The following is an 18,771-nucleotide window of genomic DNA, read 5'->3' as shown; positions in this document are numbered from 1 at the left end:
ACACGTAATGCTAGCAAATAAAAACAAATAAAATATACCAAAAAATTCGGTCAAACCGAATCTTAAGTATCCTCCACCAATGATCGCACTAAAAAAATATTCACTGAAAGCAATAACGAAAAAAATATTGTTGCGATTTCTTGCCCTTCAAATACGAATGCAAATTTTGTTTGCATAGAACATGCGTTTTTCTTATATAAGGTTTTTTTCATTGCCCATAAGTGATAAACTTTTCAATAAAGTACTTTTGCTTTTATAGTTAAATGATTCTACTTAAAAACAAGTACACTGAAAACACAGTGAACCCACCAGGAAGAAAACTTTCGGTTAATTTTAGAAAATGTTTAATATTTGTAGAAAATTTTAACTATACAAACGTTGGCATCACGCCGATGTAATAAAAATAAGTAAATATTTTTCGACAAATACAAGAAAATTTATTAGAAATTTATTCATGATGGACGCATTTTTGGTAAAATGTACAAATTTAAAGAAATTCTGAACTATTTTGTGGAAAACACAAATTTAGTTAATCTTTATGCTTCATTTGAGTATATTATTTCCCCGGTTTTAGTTAATTGAACTAACGTACACAAAAAATTATTAGAGTAAAGGAAACTTTCTCCAAACATAATAATTCCATGAACTAAAATAAAGTTAAATTGGCTTTAGTGAAATAGAGAGTTCACTTTTTTTTTTGAGTGTAAGGAAAGTCTAAAGTCGCGCGGTATCGAATATATTATATTCGATACCATATCAAATCCGTAAAATGTGTTGGGTGCTATATATTAACGTTTTTGTTCTCCTATGCATACATTTGTTCTCCTATTAATACATTTAATTCTGGCTCGACCTAGACAAAATTTGTTAGACTTCTAAAAACAACTGTAGACTTAAAAATTTAAAACAAAAAAAGTGTTCGGTCGGAGCAGGGATTGAACCCACGACCCTTTGCATGCAAGGCAGACATGCTAACCACTGCTCCACGTGGCAAAGAAATGTATGTTTCTGGTAGTGTGCTGCCTTACAAATTGCATGGTTCCCGGTTCGATTCTCCGTCCAGGCGAAAGGTAAAATTTAAAAAAATTATAAAATTGAATAATTTCTTCAACAATATTTGTATTACAGAAAAAGGTGCCAAGAACTAAAAATTTCGTAGAAGTGAAAATTATATGAGGGAATGAGCACAATCTTCTTGGGGAGAAAATTCTTCCGAGCATATAATATTTTTGGGCTCAAAATGCTTCCAAACATATAATATGTTCACATAAAACAAACATAATAATGTTTCGGCAATATCCAATAATATATGTGCTTCCTGCAAAATATGTTTGGAACATATGTTAGAGAAGCGATTTTTTTTGAGGGTGTAGCTACAATGCTAATTTTACTCCCTGTGCAAAATTTCAACTAAATCGGAGCAAAAAATTGGCCTCTGTGGTCATATGAGTGTAAATCGGGCGAAAGCTATATATGGGAGCTACATCTAAATCTGAACCGATTTCAACCAAATTTGGCACGCATACACTGTTAGAAAAATATGTTTTTCATATGTTCCGATATAAACAAAATGTGTTTCGGGCACGATTTTAAACCACAATAAATTTAAGTGCGAACATGTAATGTTCCTAAACTAACACTAAATGTTTGGGACATCTATGTTAATATGTTAGAATATATTATGTTTGGGGCATGAATGTTTCATAAAAATCATATGTGTGAATACAAACATATATAAATTTACAAATTTCGACTAAACACACATATGTTGTGATATTTTATTCAAAGCGACAGAGAGAGTATAGAGAGAAATAGAGATGGAAACCGGGAGAGTTGACGAAAGATATCAATATAACACAGCAAAAGAGTCAAAAGAGAACAATTTCTGTGAAACCGCTTGTATGTTGTTTCGGAAAACTGTTTTATGATAAGGCCAAAAATTTGATATGCTTAAGTCTAAATATTATTTAATTTGAATAAAGAGAATAGACATTCGGAACCAAGAGAATAGACATTTGAAAAACAAACAGCATATGTTTTCGCCTTGAGAGCATCATTTTATGTATGTGTGGACATGTGTTTTGTTTATCATTTTGGCATTATGGGCACAATTTTTTTCTTGGTTCGTTAAAAGAAATCAGGGGTCTTCATAAAAATAGCGAAAGGGCATTATACACTTTTTAGAGTTGGGACAGTAAAATGAAATAAGGAGGAAATAGTTAAAAATTGCACAGTAAAATGTAAAAAAACAAACTTTAGTTCCTCTTTAGTAGTCCACGAGGAGTTGACGGACACCATCAAATATAAAAGCGGGCATTAAGTTCGAGTTTTACAGCTAAAACAATTTAAAAAGTTTATTTTCTTTAAAATGAATTATTAAAGAAAAATAAAAGGAATTTTAGAGCGATGGTGTTAAATGCTAGTAAAAAACTGTTCACTCCTGAATAAATGTATGTTTATATTATAAAATTATGTATGTATGTTTATACTCGACGCCACGTTCTTCTTTTGTTAGTTTTTGAATTCCTTCCAAATTTTAAAGTTTTTTCCAAAAACAGTTTTTTATTACAATATTGTTATTTTTGCAATAAAAAATAATATTTTATCCAAAAATCAGTCAATTTCGTTTATATCAAGCACTGTTACTGACTATAAATCTTTAATAACACACAGTTCGAAGTTTCATTTAAAAAAAATTAATATAGTATAAATATAAATGTGTAAATTAAAAAAAAAAATAAAAAACCAAAAAAAAATGTTCGGTCGGAGCAGGGATTGAACCCACGACCCTTTGCATGCAAGGCAGACATGCTAACCACTGCTCCACGTGGCAAACAAATGTATGTTTCTGTTAAATAATGTTATGTTTGCATGGGCTCGTGGGCGCTGCAAACTATGCTATATAAATGTAACTTATAACGATAATTATCTGCTGGTGACTATAACAGCTACGTAGCCCAGTGGATAGTGTGTTGGCTTACAAACTGTATGGTCCTCGGTTCGATTCTCCGTGCAGGCGAAAGGTAAAATTTAAAAAATTTATAAAAGTGAATAATTTCTTCAACATTATTTGTATTACAGAAAAAGGTGCCAATAACTAAAAAATTTGAAAATTACGAGTATGTTAGGGAATGAGCACAATCGTGTTTGGGAAAAATTCTTCCAAGCATATAATATTTTTGGCTCAAAATGCTTCCAAACATATAATATGATCACATAAAACAAACATATTAATGTTTCGGCAGTATGCAATAATATATGTGCTTCCTGCAAAATATGTTTGGAACATATGTTAAAGAAGCGATTTTTTTTGAGGGTGTAGCTACAATGCTAATTCTACTCCCTGTGCAAAATTTCAATTAAATCGGAGTAAAAGATTAGCCACTGTGGTCATATGAGTGTAAATCGGGCGAACGATATATATGGGAGCTATATCTAAATCTGAACCGATTTCAATAACATTTGGCACACTTTACTGCACTACTAATTGTATTCCTAGTGCAAAATTTCAACCAAATTGGGGTAAACTCTGGCTTCTGGGGCCATATAAGTCCATATTATATTTTTCAACACATTCAAAAAGTGAAAGTAATCCGTATACAGCACTAAAGGCAATTTAATTTTATTATTGTTCATGGACTTATTATATTTTCAGAAATTTTTCATGAACTAAAAAAGGGGAAAATTACACGCGAAGCATACAGAATTACTTAATTCGGGTCTCCCTCAAAATAGTTCAGAATTTCTTAAAATTTGTAAATTTGAACTTGGTATAGCACTAAAGACATTTTTGCAATTTTTTCCTTCAATCTAGGAAATTTTCTTGAACAATCTAAGAAAAATAATTATATCTAATAAATTTTCTTGAATTTGTCGAAAACTATTTACTTATTTTTGTGCAGTCGACATGACATCGGCACATGAAGAACAAAAGGAATAAATTAAAATTTGTTTCCTTTCCCTTGGAAGCAGACACGCTTTTTACACTGTTGGCTCGTAACGGGCATATGTATATAGGAGTAGCTACACAGATAAAAATAAGTTTGGGAACTAATTACTTTTTTTGGAAAACCAACGACAAAATTTGTTAATTTTCCTGCAAAAAAGTTAATTTGTAATCTTAACAACCATTATTACAAATAAGTTGTTAGCAATCATTGCCATCAGAAAGCAACAAATAATTTGTGTTCTTATATGTTTAGTTGAACGTCTATTTGTTTGCATTTGTTAATAAGCAACAACAATTTTGTTTTTTTTTTTACAACAATATTATTCCATGTAAACTTCAATTAAATTGGAGTAGTTTAGTTTTTAATATATTGGATTATGAACGGGACACCCCCTTCCCCAATCAAATATCGACAAAAAATTAGGCGTTTGTCGTTGAGAGACAAGTTTAAACTTCCCTGAAATTTCAAGAAAATGTTCTCCAATATTCAAAATGTCGGGTATGAGGTGGTCCCAGAGTTTATTTATTTTACTGTCGGGTAAAGGGGAAGTCCCCCTCCTCGACAGGCGGATCTTTGTCTAGTTGCCAATCCCAACCTTTCCTGAAAATTTCAAGCAAATCTGAGAATTTTGGGTCAATTTCCAAAAAGTCGAGCAGGGGGAGGTCCCCCTAGTTCTTTGCTTGCTAAAGTACACGTGCTCTTTTAGCTTTTTGAGAATATGTACATATTCTCAGCGCTTTGTGCGTCACCAGTCTTGTTATTTTTGTTTTCATATCTATAGCTGTCAACAAAACAATTTGTTGAAAATTCAGGATGTTTTTACTGTTTTCTCTGTCAAGCAGCACAAACACATTTCAGCAACAAATGCTTTATATTAAAAAGACAAATTTGTTGAACATCAGCACTTTTTACATACAAATAAATATGTTAATATTTAGGTTAGGTTAGGTTAAAGTGGCAGCCCGATTAAGTTTCAGGCTCACTTAGACTATTTAGTCCATTTTGATAACACATTTAACTAAAAGTACCACTGAACCCTCACTATTATTTTCTTTTGTTGAACCAACCAGATTGTTCCAAAAACATTAACAGACTGCTTAAGTTAACGTTTTCCAGGTCAGCCAGTAATCTAAAGCTATATGCCCCTAAAATCCGCTTAAGCCTTACACAAAATGCAGAACAATCACACAAGAGGTGTTTAATTGATTCCTTTTCCTCCGCATCATGACAGCTCATACAATAGTCATTATACTTCGCACCAATAGTTTTTCCAAATTAGCCTATCAGGAAGCGACCCGTTATAGCAGATATCAGAAGTGATATCTGACGTCTTGAGAACACTAGCGTATCTAGTGTGAGATTCAAGTTTAAATGGGGCCATATTTGCTTGGTATCGTTACAAGCCTTGCAATTCTCCCATCGAACATTTGCCATCATGACAGCCTTCTCACGCAGTAAGAGCTTGCAGGTAGCCAAAGACATACCACCAGATTCTAGTTCCCCTGAAATATGTAAGGTAGTTCCTAGCCTTGCTAAGTCATCTGCTTCGCAGTTCCCCGGTATGTTCCAAGCCCCATATTAGGTGAATATTGTACTGCTCAGCCATCTCGTTGAGAGATTTGCCGCAGTCGATGGCCGTTTTCAAGTTAAGGAACTCAGAGTCCAAGGATTTTATTGCAGGTTGACTGTCCGAGTATATATTAATGGCAACATTTTTTGGAACATTACATCTCAGCCAATTCACCACTTCTCTTATTGCTAATATTTCAGACTGAAAAACACTACAGTGATCAGGTAATCTTTTCGCTATTTGAAGTTCCAGATCTTTAGAATATACTCCGAAACCCACTTGTCCATCCACTTTGGGGTCATCAGTGTAGAAATCTATATATCTTTTATTCCCCGGGGTCTGTGTACACCACGCCTCACTGTTGGGAATTAGAGTTTCAAACTTTTTGTCGAAAAGTGGTTTCGCCAGAGTGTAATCCACTACGTCAGTTAATAGTTAGTTAATATTTTTGCGGTTATTTTTTTGTGTGTATGTGGACGGAAAACGTTGGAAAATGAATACGCAAATATATAGACCATGGTTGACACAGTTGGTAGAATTCTACCAAAAATGGTAGATTTTTACTGCTTGGTAGATTTCTTGACGTCCTTTGCAAAATCTTCATCTCCAACTAAGAGGTACTTCAAAAAATTTTTGAAAAAGAATGTTTACAAAATTTTCTAAAGTAATACAATTTTTATTTCTATTTAAATTAAAATTTCATTTGAATGGAAATTTTTAAAGTGTTCCATAAAAATAAAAAGTTGATAAAATTGTCTATACACTGAAAAAAATATTGTCGTGCACCGAAAAAAAAGTTTACTATTGTTTACGAAAAATGAACTAACCCATAGTAAGAATGACCATGATTTGGCGCCAAAGATTTTTTTCATCTAGATAAGTTCATGATTTTCTTATAAATAAGTTTATGTATTGCATCGTATTTTAGTTCATTCTTACTACGCTGAGGGAAGAATGTACTTACACTCATTCAAAATATTCCTGCTATCCGGAAAAATGAACACGTTTTTGGGAATCCTATATTTAGAAATTGGTTTCAAATAAACTATTTATCAGTATAATTTTCAAAGAAGTAAATAAATTGAGGAATTAAAGGTACAACAAGCCTGTATACAACTAAGAAATTTTTCGTACAATATAAGACAATTTTTCATAACTACCAGTATTTTATTTCAAAAAATTATTATTATATTACATAAAACTATGGCTTATGATATACAATAAAAGAAATGTTTTTATTTGTATGCTGTATGTTGTTACTTTTCGATAGTTAGTAATTGCTTCTTCAAAAGAGTAATATTCTATGTTAGTAGAATGAAACTAATTAATATCAATTTCCATTTTCTATCCATATGAAAGATATATGCCATAAGTTGCTATTTTCATTTCATTTTTGTCCAATTTCACCGATTTCGCTAGTTTTTGTTGTGTGGATTTGCGTCATAAGCCTCTGAAGTTAAAAAGGTATATGAAATATAAAAATATTATCAAATTCTATGGTATTTTGATCTTTAACTTACAAGAGAATTTTCTTAGAGCCAATTGGGATATCAGCTTAGTTAGCATTAAACAGTAAGAAGATTCCAAAAAATACCATTAGATTTGCTGTCATCCTGCAAATGAAAATTATTTTTAATAAATAGAAATTTTGGCTTTATTACAAATGGACGAAAAACATACCACATTGAAAAAAATCATCCAATTACTACATTAGTGGAATCATATCCATGCACAAATGGGACATTTTTGAAATCCTTCTCAGAATATAAATGAAATAAAAATATTATAAAATTAGATATAATTTCCACTTGTCAATATAGCATTTAGTATTTATGGTGGATATTAAGTTCGAGTTTAGTGGCTAAAATCCCAATTTTTCATGATTAGTTTTCTTTAGAAATACATGGGAACAAAATTGAACCGTTTTTGTGTTCATTTAAAATTTATATCAAATTTTTAGTAATTTGAGGTTGCTGAATCCAAATTTACACTTGTTTTTTTAAGAGCTCGACTTTTTGAGATATACGGTTATGTTCAAAATTAAGGCACTTCCGCTATATATATTGGAATAACTTGAAAACAATTCATCATCTTAAATTAAAAAACAGCGTTCTACATAAGCTTAAAAACGATTTTCTGTTCTTAATCGTGTAATCCATTTAAAGAATATAAACTTTATAAAAAACTTGTTTCGAGCTATTCTCCATCAAGTTATATTTAAATTTGCATCGAAGGCGTATAATTGTATACTTTTCTTACTGATTTATTTCTGATTTTAGCACCTAAACTCGAACTTAGTACACACCTTAAGGACTCGCTATAACATAAAAATATAGACTCAAAAAATTGTACTGTGATCCAGATGTAGAGTAAATATAGATCATTTTATTACTACTCATTATGAATATTTTTATGTAAACCAATTTAAAACCGCACTAATTTTAAATTATTAATAGAAATATACAGTTTCTTAATATGTGATTTATTTTAGAGTTATTTATTTTTTATCAATATAAAGTGTTTTTGTTTTCTCTAACATCACACCATTCACTTATCAGTTTCTAAAATGTTTTTATTAATAAACACAAATACCGCACGCAAGCGCACCACGTGTGCGCTTCATAAATGCATCTACAGAACTGAATGCACCAATAAAACTCAAAGACACAAATAGTCATAAAGGACACATATGTAAAGAAAAACAACTCCACACACACATGATCCCTTTCTGATCTCGCTATTGCAACAAAGCAACTATCACCACAAAAGATACCAACAACACACATTCCATAACATCATCGCAATAACAAACACAAACAAAAAAAAAAAGATGATGCAATAATTTCATAATTTCTTCTCACTTCAATTTCCAGTATCACGTTTATTGATTAGTTGGTATTCTATCTATAGGATAAGGTAAAATATATTCAAAATTTACGAGGAATCCATAAAAAATTATATACACCCGTCAAGGATTAAATTAACTACTTTTTATTCTACTTTATCTAAAATTTTCAATGTGAGGAAATATACTCCAACTTATAGTAAAAACCGAAATAAGCTGTAGGAAGCCGCCATACGAATCGGTACTGTGGTTAAGTTAATTTTTACTACAAAAATTTTTTTCCATACAAAAATTTTTCTTAGTAAATTGTCCACATTTCGTAGTAAGATTTTTATATTTCCTATGTCTTTTTATAATACAATCAACGATGCATTAACTATTGTATTGGAAATTTATTTAAGGAAAAATCCGTCCCATTTCGTAGTTAGTGAACTAAAAAACATTTACTGAATTTTTATAAGTTTTCCTTTAGCTAAGTTAATTTTCGCAGTGGTTACGAAAAATGAACTATATTACAGTAAATTTTTTGAACTATGTGGAAGTTAAACTGGTCCTAAAATTAACAAGACACCTTTTTTTCTGTGTGAGGTCAAAGATTTCATGTCTTTAAAATACGAATGCAAATTTTGCTTAGCATGGAAGACGCATTTATCTAATATAAAGTTTTTTTCTTTGTCCGAAAGCCGATAAACTTTTCAATGAAGTCGTATTGCCCTTATAATTAATTTATTTCACTTAAAAATGGGTATCATAACATGAAAGAAAAAATTTTTTGGCTAAGGTCAACTTGACTTTAATAATTCAGAAAAATTCTTTAAATTTAATGAAATTGTCTTTAAAATTGTTGTCTTTTTGCATCTTGACTAAAAAGCAAAAATCGTTCAAATATAGGACATGTTTTTCAACACTTTATTTTACGGACGTTTTTTATTTGAAACATAGCATAATTTCTCCTATAAATCAAGTTTGAATTTGGAAAATAAAGTTGTAGTTAACTCGTTTTTAAATGACTGTGACGGCATATGAAGAAAAAAGCTGAAAAAGGGAAAAATTAAAATTTGCTTCCTAGAAGCAAGTACACAAAACCCAAATTTAAAAGAGAATTGTGTCTTAAAAGTATCCTTACTTGTATTCTCCGCTTCTTTGGCTCGGAATCAATACCAACATTTTTAAAGTAAAGACAAAAACTTTGGAACCGGCCATGCTTTTTTTTAGTGTAGAAATAAAATTTCGAAAAATAGTCCATAAAAACAAAATGTTGAAATGTTCATAGAATGAACATTTTCATTTATTTTTTGTTCAAATAAAATGTCGATAAACATTTCTATATTTATTTTAATGTGATATGAATTACTTTCAATAAATGTTATTTTTGTTATATACACTTACAAAAAGTGTGCCCTATATGTCACTAAAGCCAATTTAACTCTATTTTAGCTCATGGAATTATTAAATTTGGCGAACATTTTCTTGACATTAATAATTTTTAAAAATACTTTAGTTAAATTAACTAAATAGGGAGAAAAATTATACACAAATGAAGCATAAAGATTTACTAAATTCGGGTCCAGCATAAAATATAGAGCTGTGGACTCGAGTCAATTTTGCTCGACTCCGGCTCCGACTCCAGCATTTCTTCTTTGCCTCGACTCCGACTCCGGAGTCGACTCCAAGTGGTGTACACGCAAAAAAATAATTCTTTCCTCCCAAACGAAATTTTAGACAAACAAAGTTCGTTTCTCATTTGCTTTTCGCTGTGAGGAAGTACAGTTTGTCAAGAAAGTGTTTTGACAATGGGATAAAAATTATGTTTTGTTCCAAAATTAAATATAATGAAATTTTAAAAAAATATTTTATTATGTATTTTGCAAAGTATACATACGTACACAGAATTAAAAATTTAATAAAATATTTAATATTTCAATTATTTCTAGAAGTTGAAATAGTTGGCAATGTCAAAAGACTTTCTTGACATACTGTATATTTAGAAGAAAAGTATATACTGTTTGTGATAAACGTTTATTCTTTTCCAGGATGTAAAAACAATCTTATAAATACAAACTCCAAAAAAAAACATTGTTTTCTTGCTAATTGCATTTTCCCTTACATCTTTCTCACATCCACGAGGTTTTTTTCAGTTCTTAACACCTTTTCCTGTAATACCAACAATGTAGAAGAAATTATACGATTTTATAAATTTTTAAATTTTTTTTTACCTTTCGCCTGGACGGAGAATCGAACCGCGGACCATGCACTTTGTAAGCCAACACACTAACCACTGAGCTATGTACCTGTTATGGTCATCAATAGATAAATATCCATATAAGTTATATTTATATAGCATAGCTTGCGGCGCCCACGAACCAAATAAACAAAGTTTATTTAACAGAAACAAACATTTAGTTTGGCACCGTGGAGCAGTGGTTGATTCGTCCGACTTGCATGTCAAGGGTCGTGGGTTCGATCCCTGCTTCGACCAAAGTTTTTTTTTTTTATTTTTACATATATTCCAGATATGTTCGGAAGATTCCGAAAAAATGTTCAACATTAATTACATTGTACTATATTAAATTTTGAACTGTAAAATGTGTCTTATTAAAGACCAAAAGTCAGAAAAGAACAGTGTTTGATATAAACGAAATGGACTGTGTTGTTGTTTCAAAAATAACTTTTTTTATTGAAAAAATAAAAATTTTGTAACAAACGAATTTTTTTGGTGATAAAAGTTTAAAATTTTCGAAGCAATTCAAAAAACTCTAACAAAAGAAAAACGTTTGCGGTACACGTTTTCCAAACTTTTTTTTTTCTTTGCGTGTACCTAAAAGCCATTTTAACAGCATTCCACTTGTAATTGTAAGGTGTAGTGTTTCAAAAATAGACCTATATAAGTATTCTATTTTGCCATATTTGTTTATATGTTCAAAAGAAATTTCATTTTAATTTTTGATACGACTCGACGACAAATCTCAGCATTTTAGGGATGTAAATAACTCTGCATTTTAATTTCAGGCTAATAAATTAAAATACGACACAAGACTATATAGAGACCACATCAAAATATGCACTGGAAAAAAATCATGCCCGGTTCCAAAGATTTTGTCTTTACTTTAAAAATTTTGGTAGTGATTCCGAGCCAAAGAAGCGGTGAATACAAGTAAGGATACTTTTAAAACACAATCCTCTTTTAAACTTGGGTTTTGTGTAATTGCTTCTAGGAAGCAAGGACATCAAGTAATTATTTCCATATACAAAATCTGGGCCGACGGGAAATTTCCGCATTTATTTATGATATTTCACAAGCTTTTGACAAAGTGTGGCATGACGGTTTACTACACAAGCTGAAAAAACTACTGCCAATAAACTACTATTTATTTATAAAATCATACCTCCAAAGCAGGCTGTTCTATGTCCGTGAAGGGAATGACATTAGCAGTACAAAAATTATAAGAGCTGGCGTGCCCCAAGGCAGTGTAATGGGGCCAATTCTGTATATACTCTTTACATCTGACCTTCCTCAATCGAAAACTGCAGTTACTGGAACATTTGCTGATGATACAGCAGTACTAGCAGTCCACAAAAATGCTAACAAAGCAAGCGACTTGCTACAAAACTATTTGAATGAACTGTGTAGCTGGTTAAAATTGTGGCGTATAAAAGCAAATGAATCCAAATCGACCCATATTACTTTTACTCTTAAACAAGGGAGCTGTCCCTCAGTACAGATGAACCAAATAGTACTTCCGCAAGAAACTGAGGCAAAGTACCTTGGTTTGTATCTTGATAATAAACTAAATTGGAAACACCACATTAAAATTAAGAGAAAAGCTGTCGACTTGCAAGTGAACAAAATGAATTACCTGATTGGGTCTAATTCTAAATTGTCCCTTGAAAATAAATTACTCAGTTACAAATGCATAATCAAACCTATTTGGACATACGGCATCCAATTGTGGGGAACAGCTTCCAATACAACAATCAAAATACTACAACAATTCCAATCAAAAACTTTGCGTAAAATCGCTAGGCCACCATATTATATAACGAACACACGTCTGCACAAGGAGTTGAATATTAAAACAATCCAGGAAGGAATACTGACACATCTGAACAACTACAAATTAAGAATCGAAACTCATCCGAATCCACTAGCATCAGAATTGATGGCAAACCGGGAGACATTTACAAGGCTAAAGAGGAGAGCACCACAAGACTTAATATTACCATAACTATTTAACAAAAATGTATAATATTCATAGTATGAATGGGTTCACCACTGGGTGAGTACCATGGATATAGAAAAGGAAATAACAAACACTAAGTATAATGTAAATATCGAATTAAGATAGAAGGCATTAATAAATATGAATTTAAAAAAAAAATTATTTATGGAACTTAAATAACTCAAAATTTCTGACAAATCTCATGAAAATTTTTGACTGGGAAAAATTTCTTTAAAAAAATCGGAGATGGGTTTATATGTAGGTGTTATATCACAAAATTGTCCGATATGACCTATCTTTGAACACGTCATGTCTGTCAAAAATTCAGAATGTTAGGTTCTAATGTTATATTGCCTTAAAATTGTACCTTTATCAAGAGTATATATAGGTTCAAAAATCGATATTTTAATATGTTAAAAATGGGCAAAACAATTGATCAATTCAGCCCATAAAGGGTGATATGGTCAAAATTTGGCCAATATAAACTTGACGTATGTCTTTCAATTTTGCAGTTAAAAACCCTGAACACCACTCATTTTGAAGGTGTGTGTGTAGAATGTTGCTCCTATTTTGATTTTGGAATTCACTCTTCAGTTGTCAAAATGCCGTCCAAGCAAGAAGAGCAGCGTATCAAAATTTTGCTCGCGCATCGCGAAAATCCGAGCTACTCGCACGACGTTTGTCGACAGCCAGGAAGTCTGGATCGGGGGGAAATCGAAAACCGGAAGCCGCTGAGACGACAAAGAGAGTTGCCGGTAGTTTCAAGCGAAACCCTAACCTCTCTCTCCGAGATGCCGCAAATAAGCTGGGTGTATCGTCTACAACCGTGCATCGAGCCAAAAACGAGCCGGACTATCGACTTGCAGGAAGGTAGTGACTCCAAATCGCGATGATAAACAAAATACGACGGCCAAAGCGCGATCCCGGAGGCTGTACATGACGATGCTGACGAAGTTTGACTGCGTGGTAATGGACGACGAAAACTACGTCAAAGCCGACTACAAGCAGCTTCCGGGACAGGAGTTGTATACGGCAAAAGGAAGGGGAAACGTAGCAGATATTTTCAAGCGCATAAAACTGTCAAAGTTCGCAAAGAAATATCTGGTTTGGCAAGCCATCTGTACCTGTGGCTTGAAAAGCAGCATTTTCATAGCTTCCGGGACTGTCAACCAAGAAATTTACGTGAAAGAGTGTTTGAATAAACGTCTGCTGCCTTTCCTGAAGAAACACGGTTGTTCCGTACTGTTTTGGCCGGAGTTGGCATCTTGCCATTACAGTAAAAAGGCCATGGAGTGGTACGCCGCCAACAACGTGCAGGTGGTTCCCAAGGACAAGAACCCTCCCAACACGCCAGAGCTCCGCCCAATTGAGAAATATTGGGCTATTGTCAAGCGGAACCTAAAGAAGACCAAAAAAACTGCTAAGGACGAGCAGTAGTTCAAGGCAAACTGGCTTTCTGCGGCGAAGAAGGTGGACAAGGTGGCTGTACAAAATCTGATGGCAGGTGTCAAGCGTGAGGCCCGGCAATTCGGATTTGGAAAAGCGAAAGCCTAACTGAATATTTTTCCTGAATTTTATACTAATTGAACTTGAAAAAGAAATCTAATTTGATTTTTTAAATAAACGATTTCACCGATTTACACGCGTTTTCCCTTGACCAAATTTTGACCGTATCACCCTTTATTCTAGTAAAACCTGCTTTTGATATCACCATGACATTTCACCCATATAAATACACTTTGAATGGCCTGAAATCCAGTACTTCGTTGTGCGATTAAAAACCCTAATGAAATCTAATTTGTCGATATATTCCTTCAGTTACAATGATATGAAGTGTTTTTCAAATTTTGTTTGGCCGGAGTCGGAGTCGAGCAAATTTTCAACGACTCCGACTCCAGCAAAATCTTCAGACTCCGACTCCAAGACTCCGGCTCCGACTACACTCAAAAAAAAGTGAACTCTCTATTTCACTAAAGCCAAATTAACTTTATTTTAGTTCATGGAATTATTATGTTTGGAGAAAGTTTCATTTGCTCTAATAATTTTTTGTGTACGTTAGTTAAATTAACTAAAACCGAGGAAAAAAATATACTCAAATGAAGCATAAAGATTAACTAAATTCGTGTCTTCCACAAAATAGTTCAGAATTTCTTTAAATTTGTAAATTTTACCACAAATGCGTCCATCATGAACTTCGTATGTCACTAAAGACATTCTTAAAATTTTGAACTCCAAGTTTTTCCTTCAAACTACAAAATTTTCTTTAACAAGTGAAAAAACTTAGTTATGTCTAGTAAATTTTCTTGATTTTGTTGAAAAATATTTACTTATTTTTATGACATCGGCGTGATGGCAACGTTTGTAATACTGTTTAGTTAAAATTTTCTACAAATATTCAAAATTTTCTAAAATTAACCGAAAGTTTTCTTCCTGGCGGGTTCACTGTTTTTTCAGTGTACACAGCCCCGATAAAATAGTTCAGAATTTCTCAAAATTTTTAAATTTTACCAATGAAGCAACTTCGAAATTTCCTTTAACAAGCGAAACAATATAATTATGTCTAGTAGATTTTCTTGAATTTGTCCAAAAATATTTACTTATTTCTGTGAAGTCGTTGTGGCATCTGCGTCTGTAATATAGTTTAGTTAAAATTTTCTAAAATTAATCTAAATTTTTCTAAAATGAACTTAAGTTTTGTTTATACCCTCTTTGAGTAAATAAAACGAGATATCATTGGGGTAATTATGCAAGTATTATTGTATTGGCTTAAATATATGTGTGACATATGGTAAATAATCATTTAAAAATGTTTTTAATTTTAATATTATATTTTGATGTTCTTTGATCTTTTATACACAGATGAGATTATTAATATAATAAATAATATTATCACCTCAAACATGTTTTAAGAGAAAAATGTTTTTTTTGGTCAGTGTATATGATTGTCGCAATCATGTTATATTGTGGAAAATTATGTACCATATCACATTTTGGCAACCATGTACGAGAAAACAAAATTTTTGCGACAAAAATGTTTCATGGCTCAACGTCCAAAAAAAACATTTTTCTCTTGCATCATGTTTAGAGTGATCATATTCCTTCTCTGTGTGTAGTTTCTAATAAAACATGATTTTCAATATTTGAGTTTTCTATAATTTTATAGATCCGAAGATTGATATAATATACGATTTAGTTCCAGAGAGGTGGTTACGCCGAAAATTTCCAAATACGTGGATATTCCAAACATTGGATATGTAAGTGATTGAATTAATGCCAACAAAACCGTCAGGGACGAAATTTTTTACAAAAGAAGTTATCTTCTGACGATAAAATTTTGCTTTAAATAAAAATAAATAAAATTGGAGACAATTGTTGAGTTGTCTGTAATAAATTCGGGTTTGTTTGCTCTTAAAGAAAATAATTTAACCCTTCGTTGCATGATTTAATTTGAGTAAGGATATTTTTTTTTCGTACTTTAGAATTGTTGTATATGGAGTTGTGATACCGTAAACAAATTTTGGTTCGATTCTGATCACTGGAGGAAAAAGTTACGTAACATTGCATATATGCAATTTCATGCAGATAATCAATTTCTTTAGTGCACGTTGCTATCTCTACATATCACAGCTAGAGGAGGAATGTGATCAGATCAAATATGTTGAAAGTGAAAAATTTTATTGCTGGATGGGAAAAATTGAACATTTTTACTAAAAACAAGTATATACGGCCGTAAGTTCGGCCAGGCCGAAACTTATGTACCCTCCACCTTGGATTGCGCAGAAACATCTACGAAAGACTGTCATCGACAATCGAATTACTTGGGTTGTGGTATCTTAAAACTTCTTAACATCGTTTTCTAAATTGTGAGTTAGTCCATACGTGGTATATATTAAACAAAAAAGTTATTTATAGGTAGGTCTACAAATAATTACGAATCGATATGGACGTTTTGCACGATACGTAGAGAGCCAGAATTGAAATAGGGGGCCGCTTATATGGGGGCTATATACAATTATGAACTTGATATAGATCAATTTTTGTGTGATTGGGGATCGATTTATCTGATGGCTATATATAACTATAGACCGATATGGACCTAGTTAGACATGGTTGTTAACGGCCATATACTAGCACAATGTACCAAATTTCAACTGACTCGTATGAAATTTGCTCCTCCAAGAGGCTCTAAAACCAAATCTCGGGATCGGTTTATATGACGGCTATATATGATTATGGCTTGATATGGACCACTTTTAGCATAGTTGTTAAACATCATATACTACCACCACGTACCAAATTTCAACCAGATCGGATAAATTTTGCTTCTCCAAATGGCACCGGTGGTCAAATCTGGGGATCGGTTTATATGGGGGTTATATATAATTATGCACTGATATGAACCAATTCCTGCATTGTTGTTGGATACCATATACTAACTTCAGGTACCAAATTTCAACCGAATCGGATGAATTTTGCTCTTCCAAGAGGCTCGGGATGTCAAATCTGGGGATCGGTTTATATAGGGCCTATATATAATTATGGACCGATTTCGACCAATTTCTGCATGGGTGTTTGAGGCCATATATTAACACCACGTACCAAATTTCAACTGAATCGGATGAATTTTAGTCTTCCAAGAGGCTCCGGATCGGTTTATATGGGGGCTATATATAATTATACACCGATGTGGACCAATTTTTGCATGGTCATTAGAGACCATATATTAACACAATGTACCAAATTTCAGCCGGATCGGATGAAATTTGCTTCTCTTAGAGGCTCCGCAAGCCAAATCGGGGGATCGGTTTATATGGGGGCTATATATAATTATATACCGATGTGGACTATCTTTTGCATGGTCATTAGAGACCATATATTAACACCATGTACCAAATTTCAGCCGGATCGGATGAAATTTGCTTCTCTTAGAGGCTCCGCAAGCCAAATCGGGGGATCGGTTTTTATGGGGGCTATATATAATTATGGACCGATGTGGACCAATTTTTGCATGGTTGCTAGAGACTATATACTGACACCATGTACCAAATTTCAGCCAGATCGGATGAAATTTGCTTCTCTTAGAGGCCTCGCAAGCCAAATCGGGGGATCGGTTTATATGGGGGCTATATATAATTATGGACCGATGTGGACCAATTTTTGCATGGTTATTAGAGACCAGATACTAACACCATGTACCAAATTTCAGCCGGATCGGATGAAATTTGCTTCTCTTAGAGGCCTCGCAAGCCAAATTTGGGGGTCCGTTTATATGGGGGCTATACGTAAAAGTGGACCGATATGGCCCATTTGTAATACCATCCGACCTACATCAATAACAACTACTTGTGCCAAGTTTCAAGTAGATAGCTTGTTTCGTTCGGAAGTTAGCGTGATTTCAACAGACGGACGGACGGACATGCTCAGATCGACTCAGAATTTCATCACCACCCAGAATATATATAGTTTATGGGGTCTTAGAGCAATATTTCGATGTGTTACAAACGGAATGACAAAGTTAATATACCCCCCATCATATGGTGGAGGGTATAAAAATTGTTTTCTCGCCAAACATAAAATGTTTGCCAAACTCAGATACAGATAATTTCTGAGAAAATAGCATGGTTGCGTCAAACATGTTACATTTTTCCATTAGCGTAGCTAGACAACTTTCCTAGGGGGGGGGGGGGGGCTATAGCCGCCCTAGCTAAAAATTTATAGACTGAAGTTATAGGTTCAATTATTGTTTTATTTCATAAAAATGAGTAAAAAAATAGACATCAAAATAATATATAATAAAGCAACTAAAAGTAGTTCCACACTTTTCCCCGCAAAAAAATTGGGATTTGCTTTAAAAACACAACTTTAAAAGCACTTCCAAAAGTATCCTCACAAAGAAGTTAATTATATTAACTACACAGGAAGTTTTTTACTTCAGGTTTTTCACATTTTAATGCGTAATTTTTGTTTTCTTTTTTCAAGTAGTTTAAAAAAAGAGTAAGAATAAATAAAATGTTAAAAATTATTCAAACTTTGCACAAAAATGATAAATCCATTATAGAAAAATCGATAATTTTTGAAAATATTCAAACAAATATAAAAATTATTATAACTTAATGTTTCTTGAAGCTCGAGGTCTTTATAAATATTTATAAAATTCTAACAAAAGGTCGACCAGAAATCAAATAA

General features: G+C 32.6%; 1 protein-coding gene and 1 long non-coding RNA gene across 2 annotated transcripts in view; one reads left to right on the top strand and one right to left on the bottom strand.

The window, feature by feature from the left end:
* LOC142225045 (thioester-containing protein 1 allele S3-like) overlaps positions 1-18,771 on the top strand; it is a 108,239-nt gene that overhangs the window by 38,708 nt on the left and 50,760 nt on the right. The window contains exons 8-9 of the mRNA XM_075294821.1: positions 11,763-12,376; positions 15,749-15,839. Coding sequence (XP_075150936.1) covers positions 11,763-12,376; positions 15,749-15,839 — 705 coding nt within the window. The remainder of the gene's footprint in view (positions 1-11,762; positions 12,377-15,748; positions 15,840-18,771) is intronic.
* LOC142226190 (uncharacterized) lies at positions 6,686-7,276 on the bottom strand. The gene is made up of 3 exons (XR_012719623.1): positions 7,201-7,276; positions 7,041-7,133; positions 6,686-6,970 (listed from the first exon to the last, which is right to left on the bottom strand). It is a non-coding gene; the product is annotated as an uncharacterized LOC142226190 (long non-coding RNA).

Source organism: Haematobia irritans, chromosome 2, assembly GCF_050003625.1.
Source record: "Haematobia irritans isolate KBUSLIRL chromosome 2, ASM5000362v1, whole genome shotgun sequence".
NCBI lineage: Eukaryota > Metazoa > Arthropoda > Insecta > Diptera > Muscidae > Haematobia > Haematobia irritans.
This window is presented reverse-complemented; position numbering and strand designations above follow the sequence as displayed.